The sequence below is a fragment of the Lampris incognitus genome, chromosome 5, assembly GCF_029633865.1.
Source record: "Lampris incognitus isolate fLamInc1 chromosome 5, fLamInc1.hap2, whole genome shotgun sequence".
NCBI classification, from domain to species: domain Eukaryota; kingdom Metazoa; phylum Chordata; class Actinopteri; order Lampriformes; family Lampridae; genus Lampris; species Lampris incognitus.
In genome coordinates, this window is record NC_079215.1 from 26,551,523 (window position 1) to 26,573,267 (window position 21,745).

Below are 21,745 nucleotides of genomic sequence, written 5' to 3' on the forward strand. Positions count from 1 at the left end.
TAATATAGCAGTTAAGAGGTTCTGTGCTCTAAAACATTATACATTTAATTATCTCAGAATCAGAATCATGTTCATTGGCCATGTAGGTTTGCACTACATGGAATCTGACTCTGGAGCTTGACTCTCACATCAAGTGCTTTAAGGAATTTATTTAAAATTAATTTTTGCCTCATTCTCCAACATTTAAAGCAGTGCACAGTAACATTCAGCAATCCTAGCATGATATTCAGGTTCGCAAAAGCAACTCAAATTTAGTTCCCTAATCTTTAAACTGTCACATTCGCTATTCTCTTTCTCTGCAATAACTGCTAAGAGGAGGAGAGGGGGGGACTTCTTTTTGTTTGTCTTCTGAAATACACATCCAGTGAGGGCAAACGGACTTCTCTTGAAGATCTGAGATGCAATAGCTGAGGACACACCCTCTAGAAAATTATTTTCAGGCGTACTCATCAGTTGATAAAAGTCAGTCCTTATATTTGTTGCAAAGTGAAGCATTGGGGCACCACTATAGTTCACAGAACACACACACACACACACACACACACACACACACACACACACACACACACACACACACACACACACACACACACACACACACACACACACACACACACACACACACCGTTACGTTCTCTTCCACACATATCCAAGGTGCAAAATCAGGTGACCGGGCTAGAGCCAGCATTGTTAAAACTTAGAAGTCTACTTTACAGATGATTTTACATCATAGATCATACAAGATTTCCATCGATAAAAGATTAGACAAAAGCCCATTCCTGCAAAACAAATTAGCATTTCCACAAGTTAAAATTAGACCACATTTATCGTGTTAAATAACACCTAAGATATGATCATTGAAGAAATGTAGGGGCTTAAAAAAATCAGTCATCCAAAATCTAAAAAATACAGCCGACATTGACATGGAAACCTAGTGAATAAGTTAGGCATAGTTAAATCTAATATATTGATATTACAAATGAGGAGGGGTGGGTGGTGTATGCTTTCATGGAGATGAAAACTGATTCATGAATCAGTTAATCAACAAATGTGGGTTTTCCATGGGGGAGGTATAAAAAGGATTTACAAGTCAGTTTACAGCATATGTTAAGCTCTTGTACTCTGTGGTTTATGTATTCATGAAAGGACATATCTCACGTGACCTTGTTTGGGGTGGAATTGTTCATATAGATGGGCTGAGAGAGCTTCACCTGCAGATTAGAGATTGCCTCCCAAAATAATCAACACAGAATTCTGAGGCCCACGGACAGGTTGAGACCGGCTGGAATCCCTTGGACAAGGTCAGCTTCTCCCACAATGGGACTACTTGGATCCCATTTAGCAAACTCTGGTCTAGGTTGCATCCAGAACTGATGTGTATACCAGCTGGATCCAGTTTTATTCAGCAGGTCCCGGTTCTGGGGTAAAACTATTGAACAACCTGGGCCACCTCATCACTCTGCTCCTCCTCTCTCTTCCTCATAGCCTCGATTACTGCCATCTCCTTGGCCTCTTTCTTTTGGTTCCTGGCCTCAAACTGTAGTCTGACAGTAGGGAAGAGGATATTGAGACAGACAGATAGACACAGGCGATTCACAAAAATGTGTGGAGAGAAAAATCAAGTGCAGACTTAGGAAAGTAAAGAGTGAGTAAACCTAGAAACAAACAGTCCCCAGACCTGTTTTCAATGATCCTCTGGACAATGTCGTCAGTGGTGAGCCCATTCCCACTGTCTATGGTACGGAATATACCCCTCTTCTTAGGCTCCTAAAGGCAGAGCACACATACAGTTAGCTGGTGTCATAACTTTGCGTATTTTGCTCAAAGATTTAATGCAGTAAAGCACTGAAAGTTTGCCCCCCCCCACACCTTTTCTCCCAAATTGTACTTGGCCAATTTTCCTACTCTTCCAAGCCATCCTAGTCGCTGCTCCATCCGCTTTGCCGATCTGGGAAAGACTGCAGACTACCACGTCTCCTCCGATACATGTGGCATCACAACGGAACAGAATAGACTGCTACGCCACCCGGACACCCACTGAAAGTTTGCTCTTTAACTGCAATAATCATAATTCAGTGCACCTATGACTTTGCCATTGGTACAGGTGAAACAGTTGGCCACACTAGTGACAGTGCCAACAAAATATTAAATAGAGACACTGTTTGAAACGTAGCCTGTGTGATATGTGGAGGAGGTAGCCCTACACACTTGGCTGTATGCTTCACAAAACTTGATAATCCAATTAAAATATGATTGCTAACTTTTGTTGCAGTAACTTGTGATCATGTCAACAGCTTATAACAGAGTAAGACATTCAAGCCACAGTTAGGTGAATGGTCTGAGCAAAGATGAGATTCATCATCTGCTAAGGTGCAACATTAACAAAATGCAGCCATAATGTAACTGTATATACGCAGCAATCAAACTGTTCAAAAGCAAGCAGTAAAAGAGCGATGGGCAATCAAGTCCATTATCATTCATGGGAACAGCCGCTCCCTCTCCAATAGAATCAAACTGCCAGCCAGTGGGAAATCTTTCTGTGGACGATCCAAAAAGATCTTATACACAAATCTCAGGCCTTCAATTTTCTCCAACAGGGAATGGGAGACAGTGCACTCACTGCATAGGGGTCTGATCCATCCTTGTCTGGAAACACCTCCGTCTTTCCATGACACACCAAGTCCACCTGCAAATACATGCATAAACACCAGGTTAGACCTATGGTCACCAGGTAGAAACAGCCAAAAAACCAACTCAAAAGTATGTACATTTGTACTGTACATCTGTGTAATTTTCATTGTGGAGTACCATGTCCCATCACTAAAGAGCGCCATTCTGTCAGACTGGCCAGTCATCTCTAGTCTCCTGACTTTCTCTTACACATGTTTTTTCCATCTCTCACTCTCACTCTGCCTGTACACATACACAGGTTATTTGATGTGTTTCCACTACATGGCAAATATACTGGCATGTCTGTCTAGTCGCCAAAAAGAGTCTAATCATCTCAAACTATCATAAAAACTATTACTTCAAAATAAGAAAAGTCTCGAGTTGATGACACTGATTTGAAGACAAACCAAATTTGACTTTCAGTTAGAAAAGACCAACTCACCTTGAAATGGTCCAACAGGTCTTTGCCTACTGCATATGGCGCTCCAATCACCACCTCTGAGACATACTTAAGAAAGGGAGACAGGATGGTTATGAATGAAAAGCTAAGACGAATGAAGAAAGGACAAACACTTTTCACATGAATAAGCTAAACATCTCTTTAACAATCAGCACCTTCCAATGAACCCATTTGAAAATCCATGTTTAATTTATTGATGGCATCATTGAGTTGTGTAGGTTGGAGGAGGCTTTACTCTACAGTAAACCATCTCTCATTACAAGTACACTGTACTTGTAATGAGAGATGCAGAGATGCAGCATTGTGTTCTGTTCATAGCTAGGTACTGGACACAAAATGCAAAAACAGTAAAACAATTTAATGGTTTTGGGAAGGCCTGACAAGTGGATAGCAAAGGTTCTTGTAAATTGTTTCAACTTCTCTCTTCCTCTCTCTCACACACACACCCACGCGCGCACATGCACGCATACACATGCACACACAGCCCCGTTGTTCAGTAGGTGATGTGACTACCAGTTAGAGGAGGGGACACAGCCAAATTTAACAGCCAGTGTTGAGACTGTACCTAGCAGGGATACATCTCGCTCCGTTACACATTAAATCAACCATAAGAGAGTGTGTCTGTCCATATGTGTGCACTCACCCGACAAGCCAGGACACTAAGCGTTCTCTCATGGACATTCATAATTGGATAGTTCTTCCCTTTGTAGCGATTCACTTCCTATTGATAGGGAAGTAATGAGTTCACCTAAATCATCGACATTTTTACTTTGGGCAGACACACTTAAATAGAGGACCTTACTATGTGTGTAACTGCAGAATATGCTTACAATCTGAGGACATGTGAACTTCAAGAATACAATAGAAAGAGAACAGTTTTTGAATAAAACTGTTCCTCCTATTGTATGTAAAGTGTGCATAATTACCAGCCATAAAATGTTAACCACTGCTCTGGTAAGCTATTCCAAATGTTCCCCTTGCATACCACTGACCCAGCAAGGAGGGGGATGGCTCTCACCCTTGTGTAAATGTTTCGATGAGGTGTGTGTAAAAGTGTGCGTGTACCTGGTCAAAGTGCAAACCGACAATGACGTAAGGCCTCTCTGCCTGCTTGTAGACACTCTCGAGGAAGTCAACATGGCCGATGTCTGGCAGGAATTTATTGTCAAGGCAACCAGAAGCTTGCAGAGGAATTTTCCCTCCCTTGTCCCCAACCTATTGTGAGACAACTCATGATCTCTGTGTGGTTAGGATACGAAAGAGGTCGAAAGCCCCGGCCACATAGATAATTGTGTCTCCAGGCTGTGGCTCCTTTCCAGAGGCAAACTGGATAATCTTCTGGGATGTCTGAAGGAACTGAGAGACTCCTGTCCACGGGCTGTGGCCTTTAGGACCCTGGAATAGAGAAACATACATTGGATCACCACTATCATATAAACTCTTCAATTCGTCTGGGTTTCAACAGGAGATGATGCAGTGCCCCCTGTAGGAAAAATATTTTAGTGCAAGTTGTCACTTCCACACATCGATTTTACATAGGGTTGTGAAAGTTAATGCAATTGCTGCTTTCGATTTAGGCAGCTCTGATTTTTTTTAGATATTTTCAGCTACATGATTTTGCTAGAACCCACTCCCCCCAGTTCCCCAAAATTCCGCCCCCCAATGCTGTAAATGTTATATTTAAGAGCCAGATCCTTACCCAAGGGCCATGTCTCCTACTTTTATAGCCTTTTATCCCCAGTGGATGAGTCTGTCATTAACAAGATCAGAACCGATTGGGAGAATGAACTGCAGATTACCTTTTCTGATCATTTCTGGGGAGAAATGATCAGAGAAGGTAAGAGCTGTCAATTCATCCTCCAGCTGCACCAGACTGAGCCTTATACAGTTCAAGGTACTTTATAGACTCCATTATCGCAAGGCTAAACTTTCCAGATTTTACCCAGATAGATTAGATGATAGATGTAATAGATGCACACAAGCCCCCTGTGATCTGACCCACATGTTCTGGTCATGCCCCAAATTGAGTCGATTCTCGCAATCATTTTTTGATGCGCTCTCAGAAATTTTAAAAATCAAAATCCCTCCCTCCCCTCATGTAGCTATTTTTGGTAGACCTCCAGACGAAATCACTACAACTATCCAAACTAACATTATCATGCTCACCTCCTTGATCGCCCGTAGGAAAATTCTCCTTTTACAGAAGTCCACCCTGCCACCTCATTTAAATCCTGACTGCTCGATATTCTGTCTCTTCTAAAACTGGAGAAAATTAAATTTACATTGAGAGGTTCCTCTGATAGATTTTATCACTGGAGACCACTGATCAATTATGTTGACCAGCTTCCCCCTGGTAGGATGTCACAGTAATGGTATGCCTTGTGTCTGCCTGCATTGGGCGCGGATTTCGCTGCCTGTCTGCCACACGGCCCCCATATTACGAAGGGGTATACGAAGGCTCTGCATGTGCAGTAGTGTGCATGTTGTGTCTTATCAGTTTTACCTCCTGAGCTTCGGCTCTTCAATAGTCCAGCATAACAGCCTGAATGTCAGCAACTACCAACTCTTCTTTTCTAGTGTTTGTTTATATGTCTGTATTATTATGATTTTTAAATATTGCTTGCGTCACGCTGTGTATTTGAGTGCTCGATTTGATTTCATGCTACACGCGCTGTTTCAATCCTATCAAGGAGGACTGTGGGGTGGGAATCATCTAGTTGGCTCATAGGGGCCCTGGTTTGAGGGAAAGCGGGTTTGAAATTGTAAAATACTACAATACCTGTTCTTTTGTGGTTGTGCTTCTGTGTTACATCCTTGCCCAAATAAAATATTGTAAAAAAAAAAATCCAGGTAAGAAAATCAAAGAAGGTTGAATCAGTTCATCTTGATACAACGTTTATTGACAGATACGTTTCATCATTCATCTAAGTGACCTATTCAGTCCAAACTGACTGCAGGTATCCCCACCCTTATAAACAATACAGTTGTTTTGTATGTTTTTATGTATGTACAAATATTTTGTGCTTTATCTTTGCTTATTTTATTCACTCATTTATTATTATTATTGCTGTTATGGTTGTTTTTGATGTTAGCTATTAGGGGGAGACAATGGTTATCTGTGTCTTCCCCTTTTTATATACAGTGCATCCGGAAAGTATTCACACCCCTTCACTTTCCCCACATTTTGTTATGTTACAGCCTTATTCCAAAATGGATTAAATTACTTTATTTTCCTCATCAATCTACACACAATACCCCATAATGACAAAGTGAAAAAGGTTTTGTAGAAATTTTTGCAAATTTATTAAAAATAAAAAAATGAAATATTGCATGGATTCACACCCTTTACTCAGTACTTGGTTGAGGCACCCTTGGCAGCAATTACAGCCTCAAGTCTTCTTGGGTATCAAGCTACAAGCTTGGCACACCTATATTTGGGGTATTTCTCCCATTCTTCTCTGCAGATCCTCTCGAGCTCTGTAAGGTTAGATGGGGCGGTCGCTGCACAGCTATTTTCAGCTCTTTCCAGAGATGTTCAATGGGGTTCAAGTCTAGGCTCTGGCTGGCCCACTCAAGGACATTCACAGACTTGTCCCAAGGCCACTCCTTCGTTGTCTTGGCTGTGTGCTTAGGGTCATTGTCGTGTTTAAAGGTAAACCTTCGCCAGCGCTCTGGAGCAGGTTTTCATCAAGGATCTCTCTGTACTTTGCTCCATTCATCTTTCCCTCGATCCTGACTAGTCTCCCAGTTCCTGCCACTGAAAAACATTCCCACAGCATGATGCTGCCACCACCATGCTTCACTGTAGGGATGGTATTAGCAAGGTGATGAGAGGTGCCTGGTTTCCTCCAGACGTGACGTTTGGCATTCAGGCCAAAGAGTTCAATCTTGGTTTCATTAGACCAGAGAATCTTGTTTCTCATGGTCTGAGAGTCCTTTAGGTGCTTTCTGGCAAACTCCAAGCAGGCTGTCATGCGCCTTGTACTGAGCAGAGGCTTCTGTCTGGCCACTCTACCATAAAGGCCTGATTGGTGGAGTGCTCCAGAGATGGTTGTCCTTCTGGAAGGTTCTCCCATCTCCACAGAGGAACGCTGGAGCTCTGTCAGAGTGACCATCGGGTTCTTGGTCACCTCCCTGACCAAGGCCCTTCTCCCCCGATTGCTCAGTTTGGCTGGGCGGCCAGCCCTAGGAAGAGTCCTGGTGGATCCAAACTTCTTCCATTTACGAATGATGGAGACCACTGTGCTCTTCGGGACCTTCAAAGCTGTAGACATTTTTTTGTACCCTTCCCCAGATCTGTGCCTCGATACAATCCTGTCTCAGAGGTCCACAGACAATTCCTTTGACTTCATGGCTTGGTTTCTGCTCTGACATGCACTGTCAACAGTGGGACCTTATATAGACAGGTGTGTGCCTTTCCAAATCATGTCGGATCAATTGAATTTACTACAGGTGGACTCCAATCAAGATGTAGAAACATCTCAAGGATGATCAGTGGAAACAGGATGAACCTGAGCTCAATTTTGAGTGTCATAGCAAAGGGTGTGAATACTTATGTACATGTAATATTTCAGTTTTTTATTTTTAATAAATTGGCAAACATTTCTACAAAACCTTTTTCACTTTGTCATTATAGGGTATTGTGTGTAGATTGATGAGAAAAAAAAGGAATTTAATCCATTTTGGAATAAGGCTGTAACATTACAAAATGTGGGGAAAGTGAAGGGGTGTGAATACTTTCTGGATGCACTGTGTATATATTTTTTTTCCTTTCTTTGTATTGTGTGTTTTTGTTGAGGTGCAGGGGTTGGGTGGGGTGGAAGGGTGGGTGGGTGGGGGAAAGAAAATATGGAAAATGGTACCATGTAATCCCAATATTGTGTTTATTATTTGCTTGTTTTTCACCAATAAAAATATTTGTAAATGGTAAATGGACTGCATTTTATAGAGCGCTTTTCTAGTCTACCGACCACTCAAAATGCTTTTTTACAGCCTCACATTCACCCATTCACACATATTCGTACACTGATGGTGAAGGCTGCCATGCAAGGTGCCAACCTGCTCATCAGGAGCAGTTAAGGGTTCAGTGTCTTGCCCAAGGACACTTCAACACGCTCTCCGCAGGAGCCGGGGACCGAATCAGTGACCTTCCGATTAATAGATGACCCGCTCTACCTCCTGAGCCATGCGGCCTTATAAGAGGTCACTTAGATGAGTGATGAAACATATCTGTCAATAAACATTGTACCCAGATGAACTGATTCAACCTTCTTTGATATTTGACTGATTGCTCCAACGATTTTGTTATTTTTATTTATTACCACATCACCACAAGTATACTGGCAATCTGGCAACTCGGGCAAATGCCAGATGGGATAGCCCACTAGTGGGCCACAAGACCAACAATGTGGAAAAAAAATTGTGGGGAAAATAATTCAACCTGCGATCCGCAGCCCACTTGATTGTGGAACAGCCCATCTGACTGGGGCTATGTGGTCCCAACTGTCAATAGGTTACCGATACTATAAGGCAGGTGCAGGAAGTGCTACGCTCATCCTCCCCACACCCCTTGAAGTGGATGCATCCATCCACGTAATGTCAGAGGTCAAAGCAGGAAATAATAAAATCAAGAGAGAATGAGAGGAAAGTAAAAGTTATAAGTTCGAATTTAAAATAAAGTTAGCCTGAAATGGATAAAAGTCCCAAAAAAGCGAAAAGGTGGAGCGGAAAAGGTCAGATAGAAAAAAAACAAACAAAAAAACAAACTCGAGGCCGATGGAATAATCAACAGGATGGCAGAGAAGAGTGCACCAAAGAGATATCTTCTCACTGCCAAAGGTAGGACATGCTATTCTATTCTATTCTATTCGCTGATTAAGACCGCTGTCCTGTGATGTTTTTTAAATGAAAAGTGCAGCGCCACTCAAAACATGCCTGTTTGGAATGGGCCGATTCCTTGGCCTTCGATATTATTGCTTGCATCTTTTTCGAGAACCACTCTTCCAAACGTCTTGATGCATGCTCAATAATCCAGGTAAGACAATGAAAGAAGGTTGAATCAGTTCATCTGGATATAACGTTTATTGACAGATACGTTTCATCACTCAACTAAGTGACCTCTTCAGTCTAAACTGACTGCAGGCATCCCCACCCTTATAAACAATACAGTACAATACAGTTGCCTAATGACCGAAACAAACGACCAGTTTCATGTTCAAATATGGCACAACACAGGAGAGCTAACACGTCAGGCCAGGACTCCACAGTCTACACCCATCCACAGGCCAGTGGCCACTCTTTCAGGGATGAGGATGTGCACATCCTTGATAGGGAGGAACGCAGGTTTGAACGGAGAGTCAAAGAGGTCATCTGTGTTAAGAGGGAACGATTCCTGAACCGGGGGGGGGGGGGGTGCTAACAGTACATCTGTCACCATCTTACAATGCTGTGATTGTAACTATTCCCCAATCCTCTGTGAATACTACACATGGCCATCAAAACTCTAGTTAATGGTCACAGCCATATTTGCACATGAAACTGGTTGTTGGTTTCGGCTGTTATACTTCTGTTGCCATTTTACAATGCTGTAATGGCAACAATCCCTAATCCTCCGTGATTGGTACACATGGCCTTTAAAACTCTAGTTAAAGGTCACATCCATATTTGCATATGAAACTGGTCGTTGGTTTCGGTCGTTAGGCAACTGTATTGTTTATAAGGGTGGGGATGCCTGCAGTCAGTTTAGACTGAAGATGTCAGTTGAGCGATGAAACCGTATCTGTCAATAAACATATTCAGATAAACTGATTCAACCTTCTTTGACACTCATCCAAACAACTTCACATTCAACACTGCACTTCCTTGGGTCCTCAGCAATACACTCACCAAGTGTGAAGTCGATCAGATGAATGGTTGTCGAGAAAATCGAATGACAGACATACGGACAAAGACTCCTTCAATTTTAGTTAGATTAGATATCAAGGTGAGAGTGTTATTATGGGTCAGCTGATTAGTCACTCTGGGTCCACTCCAATAAGGTGCAGGCATGCTGCTTGTCACAGCCTGACAATAGCAGCCAATGAACCTGTTTAAACAGTGTCAGTAGCATGAAATCCTGACTGTTAAACCTGATGTGTGAATTGCATCAGATCAGCTATGAGCACAATGTCAGATTATTGACTATAAATAGACTGCTGTTAATTAATGCCCAATTTCAGCCACATATTCAGATCATCATTAGGCTGGGTCTACATCAAGGAAAACTTTTGTCCTGTGTGAAAATTGAGCTTTGCTATTTGTTTCACGATGACATCATTATATTTTGACATAGACTAGATTCATGGCATATTGATTATGTCATATTTGTTTTATTTAAGCCACGGATTGTGGCATAAGTGCGCCAATAAAATTCTAAGTGTGCCTCTTGGGGTGCTGACTTTTCTTCTAGGCTATTTCTTGGCTATTTATTTTTTATTACATTATTTTATGAAACCCTGTAAGTACACCTGTTGTTAAGGTGCCAACTTGATATCTTCTGGTTAGCCTATATTTTATAAATAGCCTGATATTGCTTTATGCAACTCATAAGTGCGTATGCTGAGAAAAAAGGCGGCCGATCCAGATGAAAATTGTCAGGGCCGAATTTTGTTCCCAGTGCGACCGTGCAGCCAACCAAGTGATTATCTCGATTAAAATCTTTAACAGATTTACAGTCATAATTGTTTGGTTAATTATTTAGAGGAAAAGTGTTTGTGATAAATACAAACTAAGCAATAATATTTACCTTCCCAAAGTTGTCTGTGTGTTGCTGATAGTCCGGGTTATCCTATAGATGTCGAAACAATGGATACTAGATATTAGATGAACACATCTTTTAAAAAAACAAAAAACAAAACACTTCTCTTATTAATGGAGACACAAACAAACTGATTCACATTGACTCACAATATTGCTGTGATGGGCTTTGGTCATTAACAGCATGCGCCCCACCAGGTCTGTGGTTGAGACACCCTGTGTGCGCTTACACTCCCTGTAGCGGCCCTCACGCTTCACCTCTGCGTAAGTGTCCTTTCCATCCACTGTCAGCGTGATATCATCTGGTGAACATTGTGAACAAAACAGGCCTGTCATCAACAGCAACCAAATCAGGGAGTTTTTTTTTTTTTTTGCATCGTCCAATTAACCAAAATGTGCATAACTAATAAGGACTCATTGAGTTTTGTGAAGCTGTTCAAGATCCAATGACCTCTGTGTTGTGCACAAAGTAGGCAGGATACAGTGAGTGGGGGACCCTCCACTGATTTACCTCCATGCACACAGAAGTCACAGTTGTACTTGTCCAGGGTCTCCAGGGTTGTGACATAGGGCGCTCCCTCCACTATCTCATCCACCCACTTGATGGCCCGCACCATCTTATAACGCTCTGCCTGTGTGAAGACTGGAGGACCCTTGTGCTTGGCAATCTCAGCTGGGGGGGGGGGGGGGCAAAAACAACAAAAAGGATGATGGCTAAATGGTGAGAGGCTGATTTGTCATCAGCAGTTCTTGGAAAAATATCTACAGTAATGCATCAAAGAAAGCTTACACTCAGTAAATATGAATGCATGTGTGTGGGCATCTTACAATCGGTATGCACTCCAACTATGAGGTAATCTCCCATTGCTTTGGCTTGTCTTAGCTGATTAGAGTGGCCGTAGTGCACCATGTCATAACTGTGGAAGCAGTGAAACAGAGGACAGTGTCATCAGTATGAAATACATCACAAGGGTGCTGAGGTCTAGGAAAACAAACAAATACAAATAACACGGTAGTTTGACCAAATAATGAGTAAAGGATAGGTTCAATCAACTGAATATCCTGAAGCTCAGAATCCATATCTTTTAGTCACCTGGAAAACGGTTTGCTTGACCTTTTTTAATTAAAAATTTTTACTGCTGTTTTCCCACCGTGCAGTCATTATGACCTTTGATTTGAGAAATATACATCAGATAAAACAGTTTGTTATTACAATTAAGTCTTAATTAAAGTCCTCTGGTCATACCAGCCATTTAATCATTAGAAGGGAGGAATCCAATGGCCAGAGCTGCAGTGTTCAACCAGTGAGCCCAGATTTGAGACCTGCCATTCAGTCACACTCACCCTGTATGTTGCAGTAGGCCCCTGAACCTCAACATGTGGCCCCGCAGGCCAGATTGGCACTAACGCACCTGTCATAACATGTGAAATAAAGTGTGTGCTGCTCTACTTTATTTTTACCTCAGCCCACGCTGTACACTTGATCTATGACATAGAGCGAACGAAGACGTAAGATGTACTCCACGTATAGTCTAGCATAAGAAAATTCTTATCTTATGGGCTTGTTGGTACAAATGTACACACACATACACACACACACACGCACGCATGCAGGCACGCACACACAAATAAAAATTAAAAGCCCTAATCAAATATTACCAACAAGCCCTCGTCAAGTATTACCTGTACTCGAGGAAAGGTTCATTGAGAACACAAGCACTTTTACCAAGAATGTAGCGCTTCATATTTCCATGATTTCATTGTTTATTCTTCCCTCCTTTTCACTTTTTGACTGCTTCAGTCTTTGTAAATTCTTTTTGTCTTAATGTTATAAAGTCTACATTATCTCTCCTTCCTTGTACACCCACTCTACCAAACCAGCATGCTGTTTATGTATCTCAGTGAATGATATTTTCCCCACATTAGTTATTTATAACCACTGGACAGGATGGCCATGCCAAATCTGCAATAAACAAAATACATTTGCTTTCTGATGTACCAAGGGGGCTCAGTGTGGACTGTGCCTATGCCAGTAAAGTTATAACTACAACAAGGAGCTGAGCCAGTAAATTCGAATTGCATTGATTTATAGTGTTATAACGAAGTGCAAATTGTTTGTGTCAGAGTCTGGCGGTGAAAGAGACAGACAGTGACTGGAAAAAGACCCTGCTCACCTCTGCTCCATTTGGAAAGGGTAAGAGAGATAGTAAAGTTCAGGGCATTTCCACATGGACAAAAAAAGATGTAAATAAAACACTTTGTGTCACCCAGGCCTTATCAGACATTTAGCTGAGCAGTTTTTTTGTGTGCCATGGTCATCGCCACTAGCACAGTTGAGGACTTCTGGTAGGTTTATCAGACAAGTTTCTGCTTTAGGCCCTAGAGGTATGATTAATATGACACTAGACAGGCTGTGCTTGTGTTTTAATCCGCGACTACCGTAACTTTAACCTAACCTTTTTTTAATGCATGTTCAATAATCCAGGTAACAAAATCACAAAAAGTTAAATCAGTTCATATGGACACAACGTTTCCAACGTTATAACCTATCTACTAAATCTAACCTAACTACTATAACTAACTATAACCTCGTTTCCCCATGGAACACGTTATGTAACGTTATGATGATGTCAGGTCTTCCTGGAGTGTGATTCGATACACATGCAAACACACACAGGCGTACAAACACGCTTCAACATGACTTTAACGGAAGCAAACAGTTGTTTGTTTTTTTGACGTTGCTGTCCTTTCTAAATTGTATTATAAACAAAAGAGAGGGTTGCGATTCAGCTTCACTTGAGTGTGCTCACCAATATGCAAACTAGTTGATCTGAAGGCTGAAACAGGTGAACGGCAAGTTAGGTTATTATATGGTTAATGCTCACTTGACACTCCACCTTAAAGCCGCCTACTGCAACAAGGGGTCTGAAGTTCAAAAAAATGGGCTGTGCTTGAATGAATGAAAAATGCCATACTCCTTGCCAGCGTTTAAACCTCTATGGAAATGAGCGACCAAATTTCAAATAGTATATTTAGAGTTCATGTGTTTTGATACAACCTGTTTAATCGCGTTGCGAGAATGTCACCAACTGGCTAACGTTAGCATGCTAACCAGCCCATTACGCACAGGAATTGGTAGCAGAATTTCTGAAAGAATATAGGTAACATATACATCTTTCGATTTTGGTGTTTTGTCCCCCCCACTTAATCTGTAACTTATTGACTTACCACCCGTCGCACCACACCCGTGCGATGCGCTTTCTTTTCTCCGGGCTGCAGGCTAAATCCCCCGGTTTAGCGTCCACTTCCGCGCCCTGCTCGCTTGTTGCGTGGTGACCGTTCTTAATCATTTCGACGGTACCGGGTGGATGATTCAGTAATTTTTTTAACACGGTAACAAATACAAAAAATATGTTAAATACGATAAATGGTGTCTTGGACGAACACTAAAGTGACATCAGCCCACCCCCCGCTACTCCCCAGTGAATGGCTTCGGACAGAAACTGACGATCCCCAAGCCAACGCCTCCAAAGTAGCAATTTAGATACGTCATCAAACGTACGATTCCTCTCAGCGACCACGCAGTAGCGTTGCATAACCGCTTACGTCATATGACTGCTTATCATCACTGTTATCATAATTATCAGTATTATTATTTTAAAAGCTGCAACAGTCATGATGACACAAACTAAGTGAAACATAAACAGTCACACTTGCAAAACGTACAAGCAGTAATTGTGGGCAAAGAATATGACAAAATAAAAAAAAACACTTTATTTTCTTAAAATACTGAGAAATTAGCTGTCCATTGTTCATTCCACTTTAAACACTAGATCTGGGAGTGACAGGCTTTCCCTAGAGTTGCCTTGTGGCGTGGATCACGATCAATACCGAAACTGGATCTTCCTGAGGTAAGTTAATAACAAGGTCGGCTGAATCATTTCCATCCATGGATGATCACACTCAAAACCTTGTCAAATCTGCTTCATATATTGCTGAAAGAAGAAAACAGCAAGATTTCATCAATGTATGAGAAGTTGAAATGTGACCAAAATATTAACTTTCCACTACATCAGTAACTTGAGTAGTATTTCTTAATCTGCAAACCTGAGGAGAGGTCGCAAAAGGTCAGAAGTCATGGAGTAATTCAAAATCGAGCAGGTAAGTGAAAAGTATTTAAAAAACCCTGCTCACATGAAACTAGTGATCGCAAACCTTCTTGGATAAAGGTGCACTAAACCCGACTAGAAAAAAAAATGTAAAGGCTGGCACACAACACCGCCACTGAATCAGACCAGTGGGTTACATGACTCGGGTTATGTGCCTGAAGCACCAGCCTGTCAAATATGAAAAGTGCTTTATTACTGCTCTGCAAAACCAGCAAAAAACTGTTTTCCCTCACAGAAAATACGAGTCTGCAGGAGCATCAACATCTGGCAACAGAACACTGTCCTGAGAATTCACAGCTAGTCAAGTACTTGTGTGACTCAAGGCTAGAGGCCGACGGTGTGGGGGTCTTATGATGAAATGAATAGGAGCATTCTTCTTGACCTGAATCAGCCGACACCGATGTCGGGTGGCCTTATACCATCCCATTATACAGACAGTAATCATCTGCTAATTTAATACTATCTTCATCTAATATAGAATCATAGTGAGCTGGATATCCTTGGTCAGTATCTTTGATTTAGATGCTACTCATCAAATGGCACTTCAAAACTATTCACAATCTGGTTAAACAAATCACAAAAAATCTCACCACAGGACTATTACTGATATCTGGATACACAATTGGTATGCTATCACTGGTAACTACAATCTAGATTTATTTATTTATTATTGTTATTATTATTACTACTATTATTTGGCAGCTTTAGCCTTTATTTCCATAGCACAGAAAAGAGAAAGAAAACATAGAAGGAGAAGGGAAATGATACACAGCGAAGGCCCCACACCAGATTTAAACCCAGGACACTGCAATTAGGTCTGACTCCAGATATTACTCATCTGGAGGAGCTACCAGGATGCCACACAGCTACTGCAACCTACTTGACTGCAATGGAGGTGAACTTGAAGTTGCCTTTTATTATACAGCTTTTTTCTTCTTCCTTCCTTTGCGATAGCCTCGCCCAAACCAGCCACCCTGCAATGCTGTGTCTCCGACCTGACTCTGGGTATCAGGCAAAATGTCCTCTTGCCCAGCAGGAGAAGCTATGGCTTTGCGAGTATGGCTGTCCTCTTCTTCTGCTCGCAGTGGTGTGGCTAAACTGAGGATGGGGTCATCTGCCCTGATGAAATAATGGGGAAAATAATTCCATGAATGAGAGGTTTTGCACACGACTGCTTTCTATGCGAGAGTCTATGTACGTGTAAGTTTGTTTCAAGTGGTCCCCTTACCTGCTGTACACTGGTATCTGAATTCCTAGGTACTCCATCAGATGACTCATGACATCATCACACTTGCCATGAATTTTCATTGTGGCCAGTTCATCTTTTGGCGTCCACTAAAATCCAAGACACCACTATATTCATCAGCCACTGACTGGCTAAACCAGCGTTTCCCAACCCAGTCCTCAGGGAACCCCTATCCTGCAGATTTTCATTGTAACCCTGCATAGGTAGCCCTGCTTGTACTTACTCAACCAATCATCTCACAGCACTTAATTATGCAAGGTGGGCAACATCTGACATACTTCGTTGCTGATTGGTTGAATAACTACAAACATGTACCTATTCGGGGTTGCAAAGAAAATCTGCAGGTTAGGGGTTGGGAAACACTCCGCTACACCATATTTTTGTTTTATTATTTGAAAAAGAAAATCAGGGATTAAACTAGAATGAAAAGTGAGTGTACCTGAAGATTAACAATGTAGAGTTTGGGTCTTTTGCTGGCAGGTTTGTTCATGCTCCACAAACATGCATATTTCTTAAGCACCTATACAAGTCAAGGGACAATGTAACCAGAAACATCCATCTCGTTCACGAAACAATATAGTAAAGTACATTATCATATTAACATCTTTCAATAAAACAAAGAACTGAAATTCCACCTTATTAATTTTACACCACATGTCAAAATCCTTTTCACATCCACTGACATAACATGGCCCCATGAGCCAAACCATTATGGAGTTCTGTGGCCTACCTTCAGGCTGGAACCCAAACAGAGGATGACGTCGGCCTTTTTAGCAGCCTCTGCAGCTCCTCTCCAGTTAAGGGGCTGCTCCAGAGTCCCACGCTCACCAAAGTGCACTATGGTGTCCCTGAGTTCACTACTACAGTGGCTGCACCTGCGTCCCGTCCCGTGGCGGTGCAGCGATGTCCGCTCTGTCACGTCAAACAAACGCACATACTCCCTGACTGGGGAACAGGATGTACACACCTGGTAAGAGAAAAAAAGGACCACCTCAGTGTACCAAGGAATTTTTGTTCTTACAGAATTTCATTATCAAACCTTATAAAGAACATCGCCAGCCACATACATTTCTGGATATTGCAATTATACAATAGCATCATTGAGAAGGGTTTGTGATCAGGTATGGCATCAAGTATTAGAACTACTACTACCATTTCTTTCGGCTGCTCCCATTAGGGGTCGCCACAGCGGATCATTCTTTCCATCTCTTCCTGTCCTCTGCATCTTCCTCTGTCACGCCAGCCACCTGCATGTCCTCCCTCACCAAATCCATAAACCTCCTCTTTGGCCTTCCTCTTTTCATCTTGCCTGGCAGCTCCATAATCGGCATCCTTCTCCCAATGTATTCAGCATCTCTCCTCCGCACATGTCCAAACCATCTCAATCTTGCTTCTCTTGATTTGTCTCCAAACAGTCCAACCTGAGCTGTCCCTCTAATATACTCGTTCCTAATCCTGTCCTTCTTCGTCATGCCCAAGAAAATCTTAGCATTTTCAACTCTACCACCTCCAGCACCGTCTCCTGTCTTTTCATCAGTGCCCCAGTCTCCAAATCATACAACATAGCTGGTCTCAATACCATCTTATAAACCTTCCCTTTAACTCTTGCTGGTACACTTCTGTCACAAACCCCTCCTGACACTCTTCTCCGCCCACTCCACCTTGCTGTATTCTCTCCTTCACCTCTCTTCCACACACCCTGTTACTTTGAACATTTGACCCCATGTATTTAAACTCATCCACCTTTGTCACCTCCACTCCTTGCATCCTCACCATTCCCCCGTCTTCCCTCTCGTTCACACATATGTATTCCGTCTTGCTCCTACCGATTTTCATTCCTCTTCTCTCCGGTGCATACCTCCACCTCTCCAGGTGCTTCTCAACCTGCTCCCTACAGATCACAATATCACCCGCAAACATCATAGTCCATGGAGGCTCCTGCCTGATCTCGTTCGTCACCCTGTCCATCACCATTGCAAACAACAAAGGGCCCTGAGCCGATCCTTGGTGTAATCCCACCTCCACCTTGAACCCATCCATCATTCCTACCGCATACTTCACCACTGTCATACTACTCTCATACATATCCTGCACCACTCTTACATACAATACCACACCTCCTCTCTCGGCACCCTGTCATACGCTTTCTCTAAATCCACATAGACACAACGTAACCCCTTCTGACCTTCTCTATACTTCTCCATCAACATTCTCCAAGCAAACATCACATCTGTAGTGCTCTTTGGTGGTATGAAACCATACTGCTGCTTGCTGATCATCACCTCTCCTCTTAACCTAGCTTCTGTTACTCTTTCCCATATCTTCATTCTTTATTTTTGAACATTGGTACTTCTCCACTCCTCCGGTGAAAGTATTAGAACTGTGTTGCTTAAAGTTATATTATAAACCATTTACATGCAAAAAAATTTCCTTTTTGATACTTTGGCATAACTAATCCACGAATATCCAAATCATGAACACTTTTAAAGAACAGAGAAACAGATTCCTCTTGATTCCTCTACCCTTTTCTGGTGATATGACTGAAAAAATGCTCCAAAAATTTCCTGACCCTCCCAATAGCTATTAGACCAAAGAGGATGAAAAAAATAATGCCTTCGTGTGTGAATAAGGAAAGTAACAAGACTGATATGTGAATATGTTTGTGCCTACCTTACCTCAATGAACATGTTCCCATGGAGCTCAGACAGGGCATGTCTGGGAAGGCTGCTTCGCAAGTGAAGTCCATCACAGTTTTGAGAAACCACATGCTGCACCTTTGAAGAAACAGAGACCCAGCGAGGCATACGTAAAACAAACATCTGTACAGAGAGAAAACATTACAGTACAACTAATGCAAGGAATTTGCACATACCAACTTCTCCTTATGTAGACTCTTAATGCACATGTGTGTAAGGGTTGGTTCTGCTTCACTCAGGTCAGACGTACTATTTCAGAGAAGAAAACGATAAAACAAACATGAGTAGTGTTTCCCTACCAACACCCTCTTGAATTGATGGATCTGAACAAAATTCCCCTTTTTTCCACTTCTACTGCAACCCTGAGAAGTGACGCAGCCAGCAGGACATCATTGCAAAGAACAAGTACCTTACCTGACTGTTTGTCCCTTTTGCAGCTGTGTCCAAACCCCATTAGGGCCTCTGTAGTCTGGGATAGATGCAGCCTGCAATATAAAACATGATAAGACTAGTAGAAGGTGGTCTGTTGAAAGCAAACTGTAGACAAGAAGATGTAAAATGTAAATGAATTTAATCTACCGTACTGATACCAGCTCCAGTGTAAGCCACAAGGTATTGTGCCTGCTTGACTGCCTCAGCCAGCTGTCTAACTTTATCTTTAAGCTCCTCAGCATCATCAAACACCTGCAGGATAGAAAATGAAATGTAATGGAGAATTTCCAAGGGACTCTCAAAGTTGTACATACTTCTATATCAGCACTAGGTTGTGGGATGCTGTCAAGACTGATTTGTGCTGATCTTTTTGCCTTTTGTCGTTTACATGAGAACATGAATGCATAACGGAGCATGACATGATTGGTTTCAAGAAACAGTGACACAAGGGCACTTTTAAAGCACAGACTAAATAGGAAGACAGGGCTGTAGTCAGCCTAACAAAATGAGTAGGTCTTTTTGTTCCGAACACAGGATACTTTACATGAGCCGACCTTTAACCTGCGACAGCTACAAATACACTACACTTTATAATATACAAAAAAAATTGTCATTTAGTGGAAGGATCGCCTAATAATGGATATCTCAAGGTTAAAAACATATCAATCAGTCAAGTTGCATTTTATATAGCGCTAGCTGCAACATCCATTCAAAGCACTTTACAATGAGTTTTGTTGCTGAACTCCCCCTGGGGATATATATATATATATATATATATATATATATATATATATATAGATACACACACACACACACACACACACACACACACACACACACACACACACACACACACACTACATCCATGGATTAGTCGTTTTCCGCTGCATGTGAAGAACCAACCTCCTCTTGTCTCCTCTTGACAGTGTTCCTGTGGACCTGTCGCTTGCAGAGCTCTCGCACGGTGTCCTGATGCTGGAGCAAGGCAGCAGCCTCGTCCTCCGATCGCTCTGCCTCCGGTTTCTTCAAAATCCTTGCAACCTAAGCCAAGTCAAACCCAGTTGTAATATAGCACAGCTTGCATGTGCGGAGCATTCAAAACGAGGGCTGTTCGGAATGTCCGCAGAAGTAAGAGAATGTTTAAAGGACACAGAAAATGATTTGGGATGCCATCAAAGCTAAAAGCAGCTCATTCGAGCCGAACCAGCGACCTACGGATACCTGCAACGCACTACCTACAGTCCTCCCTGCCAGCTGACCTAACGAAGGGCCGTCGCACAATTTCTGTTCCTCCCTTTTTGTGAACAAAGAGACGTGCCTTCACATTCTTGTTCTTTGCCCGTAGGTAAACATCTCGTCCCCTCATCTTACCGTCTTTAAGACCTTCCTCTCGCTTTCCCGTTGCAGGATCTTTGCCTTCTCCAGCGCTTTCCTCTCCGTCCGCGAAGACACATCGACTCCACCATCCCCTTCCATCCTCTTCCGTCGACTTTGTGCCCCTCTGCTACTTCTTTCTCTCTTTTTATGCTGCTTATAAACACATTTCTGGTGTATTACCGCCACCGGTTGTTGGACTGGAGTATTTTTCTTTTTTGTCGACTGGCAACTAGCAAACCGTCTTGTAGGCGCGTTACTGCCGCCAACGGCACTGGAGTGTGGAGCGGCAGATTCGACAGGAATATTTATTAGGGGTCCAAGCAGCCAAGCCGCCTGCTGGAACCTAATTGCTATACCTAATTGGTACAGCAGCTTTTGGAGGTGACCACAACAGAAATTGATAAATTAAAACGATGGTTTGTTGTTTTTTGGGTTTTTTTTAGGGGAGTTGTTCCTTGTCCGATGTGAGGGTCTAAGGACATGTTGTTGTGTTGCTGTAAAGCCCCCGGAGGCAAATTTGTAATTTGTGATATTGGGCTATACAAATAAAATTGACTTGACTTGACAAAAACAACTTATCGTTAAATCTGGACAAAACAAAGTTCATGTTGTTTGGAAATGATAAAATCAACACCCAAGTAAAAGTAGTGACTGGCAATGTCCAATTAGAAAGAGTATCCATCCATTCCATTATCCGCACCGCTTATGCTGCTCTCAGGGTCGCGGGGATGCTGGGGCCTATCCCAGCAGTCATTGGGCGGCAGTCGGGGAGACACCCTGGACAGGCCGCCAGGCCCCATCACACAGGGCCAACACACACACACACATTCGTACCTAGGGGCAATTTAGTATGGCCGAATCACCTGACCTACATGTCAGGGCTCAGCCTTTCTTTTTTCTC

General features: G+C 42.4%; 2 protein-coding genes across 3 annotated transcripts; both read right to left on the reverse strand.

The window, feature by feature from the left end:
• Positions 1 to 134: 134 nt before the first annotated feature.
• On the reverse strand, positions 135 to 14,425 carry pcyt2 (phosphate cytidylyltransferase 2, ethanolamine). 2 transcript variants are annotated; one of them, XR_008810293.1, is made up of 13 exons: positions 14,153 to 14,425; positions 11,753 to 11,841; positions 11,436 to 11,597; positions 11,075 to 11,226; positions 10,914 to 10,955; positions 4,387 to 4,525; positions 4,196 to 4,278; positions 3,774 to 3,851; positions 3,113 to 3,178; positions 2,621 to 2,686; positions 1,679 to 1,767; positions 1,212 to 1,544; positions 135 to 505 (listed from the first exon to the last, which is right to left on the reverse strand). XR_008810293.1 is itself a non-coding variant. In XM_056281066.1 (12 exons), the coding sequence occupies exons 1-12, from the start codon at positions 14,272 to 14,274 to the stop codon at positions 1,430 to 1,432; spliced, it is 1,203 nt and encodes a 400-aa protein (XP_056137041.1). In that variant the 5' UTR covers positions 14,275 to 14,425; the 3' UTR covers positions 135 to 1,429. The 2 variants fall into 2 exon arrangements, 1 of the variants encoding a protein (XP_056137041.1); XM_056281066.1 differs by having other exon boundaries at positions 135 to 1,544.
• A 274-nt stretch (positions 14,426 to 14,699) lies between these two features.
• On the reverse strand, positions 14,700 to 20,945 carry sirt7 (sirtuin 7). The gene is made up of 11 exons (XM_056280685.1): positions 20,839 to 20,945; positions 20,371 to 20,508; positions 19,615 to 19,719; positions 19,450 to 19,520; positions 19,212 to 19,284; positions 19,015 to 19,113; positions 17,070 to 17,306; positions 16,779 to 16,859; positions 16,322 to 16,428; positions 15,974 to 16,212; positions 14,700 to 14,919 (listed from the first exon to the last, which is right to left on the reverse strand). The coding sequence occupies exons 1-10, from the start codon at positions 20,941 to 20,943 to the stop codon at positions 16,011 to 16,013; spliced, it is 1,218 nt and encodes a 405-aa protein (XP_056136660.1). The 5' UTR covers positions 20,944 to 20,945; the 3' UTR covers positions 14,700 to 14,919; positions 15,974 to 16,010.
• Positions 20,946 to 21,745: the final 800 nt, after the last annotated feature.

Coding starts and splice junctions, on each gene's coding strand:
- pcyt2 (XM_056281066.1), bottom strand. CDS start 14,274: ATGATTAAGAACGGTCACCACGCAACAAGCGAGCAGGGCGCGGAAGTG. Junction 11,598..11,752: donor AGTTGGAGTGCATACCGATT/GTAAGATGCCCA, acceptor CCCCCCCCCCAG/CTGAGATTGCCAAGCACAAG. Junction 4,526..10,913: donor ACACAGACAACTTTGGGAAG/GTAAATATTATT, acceptor TCTCTATTCCAG/GGTCCTAAAGGCCACAGCCC.
- sirt7 (XM_056280685.1), bottom strand. CDS start 20,943: ATGGAAGGGGATGGTGGAGTCGATGTGTCTTCGCGGACGGAGAGGAAA. Junction 19,720..20,370: donor TCAAGAGGAGACAAGAGGAG/GTTGGTTCTTCA, acceptor TCTATCCTGCAG/GTGTTTGATGATGCTGAGGA. Junction 19,521..19,614: donor CTGGAGCTGGTATCAGTACG/GTAGATTAAATT, acceptor TTTATATTGCAG/GCTGCATCTATCCCAGACTA.